This window comes from Triticum dicoccoides, unplaced genomic scaffold, assembly GCF_002162155.2.
Source record: "Triticum dicoccoides isolate Atlit2015 ecotype Zavitan unplaced genomic scaffold, WEW_v2.0 scaffold82957, whole genome shotgun sequence".
Taxonomy (NCBI): domain Eukaryota; kingdom Viridiplantae; phylum Streptophyta; class Magnoliopsida; order Poales; family Poaceae; genus Triticum; species Triticum dicoccoides.
This window is the reverse complement of record NW_021303219.1, coordinates 1-1,293: the sequence shown is the minus strand read 5'-3', so window position 1 is coordinate 1,293 and position 1,293 is coordinate 1. Positions and strand designations below refer to the sequence as shown.

General features: G+C 44.9%; 1 protein-coding gene across 1 annotated transcript; it reads right to left on the bottom strand.

Annotated features, from left to right (window-relative positions):
- Positions 1-243: 243 nt before the first annotated feature.
- LOC119348045 (germin-like protein 8-5) lies at positions 244-1,287 on the bottom strand. Its single transcript, XM_037616444.1, has 2 exons — positions 1,126-1,287; positions 244-996 (listed from the first exon to the last, which is right to left on the bottom strand). The coding sequence occupies exons 1-2, from the start codon at positions 1,244-1,246 to the stop codon at positions 428-430; spliced, it is 690 nt and encodes a 229-aa protein (XP_037472341.1). The 5' UTR covers positions 1,247-1,287; the 3' UTR covers positions 244-427.
- Positions 1,288-1,293: the final 6 nt, after the last annotated feature.

Below are 1,293 nucleotides of genomic sequence, written 5' to 3'. Positions count from 1 at the left end.
TCATTGATTTCCATTCAAGCAACCGTCAATAAAGCTTACATTAGTTTTGAACTAAAAGGAAGCTAAAACATTACATACGGGAATCATAAATTACTTATTTCATGAAACAGAAAGCGAGAGACAAGAACTACAACTCAAGCAACCAACTTTTGCACATACGACTTCCATATTTCAATCATGAGCACAATCGGACTCCAACCATCGCATTCATCACATTTGAACCAAAAAAAGCATATAACATCACATCATTATCATAAAAAATGATATTGTCAATTATCCAGAAGGTAGATATACATTCACTCATTACAGACACACAAATGGCATGATGTACGTTCCATTTATTTTATAGATTAAGATGCATATCTAGGAACTCAGCCATGTCCTTAATTTGTGCACTGATCTTTCAAGTAATTAACAAAGGTCTGACTTAGTTGTGGTTGTTCTCCCAGAACTGGGCCTGGAGCCAGTCTATTGTATTCTTTTCCACCTGAAACGCCTTAGCAAGAACATCATCGGATATTTGTGGGTCTGACCCAAACACCGCGTTGGCAATTGTGATAGCCCCAGGGTTCTGGCTGCTAAGTGCGGCAATTGCAACGGCGGGCTTGTGTGGGTTGGGGTTGAATTGGAAGTGGATGAGCCCCACGGGGAAGACAAACACATCACCTTTGTTGAGCACCTTGGAGAGGAACTTGTTTCTGTTTGGGGCGGGCTGGTTGGATGTGACAAAGCCAACGTACAGTGTCCCCTCGAGTACCGTGAGGATCTCAGTGGCGCGAGGGTGCGTATGTGGTGGGTTCTGACCCAAGGGAGCATAGTCGATGCGCGCAATTGAGATGCCGAGTGTGTTGAGTCCAGCAATCTGCATGACGTTGATCAAGGTGACGTTGGATCCAACCTTGTTGGTCACCCTAGGCTTGTCGAGAGCGGCTGCCTTGAAGAAGTCATCAGCGTTGACCTCCATTGGGTTCTTGCAAACAAACCCATTGACACGAACTGGTGCATAGAGGAGATGTGACATGTAAGCTCAGATCTTACGAAGTTGTTTCTGACTTGCATATAATTTCTAGAAATTCATTTCAGCATATTTATTTGGTGAGAACGGGATGAGAAACAGGATAGTACCTGGTGAATTCATGTCGGCGACACAAAAGTCCTGGAGGGGGCTAGGGTCGGAGGCAGTGGCCTGGCATGAGACCAAGGCAAGAAGAGCAGCAAGGAGAAGGATGGAAGAGGAGGATGCCATCTGATTTTCTTCTCTCTCTCTCTCTCTCTCTCTCTCTCTCTCTCTCT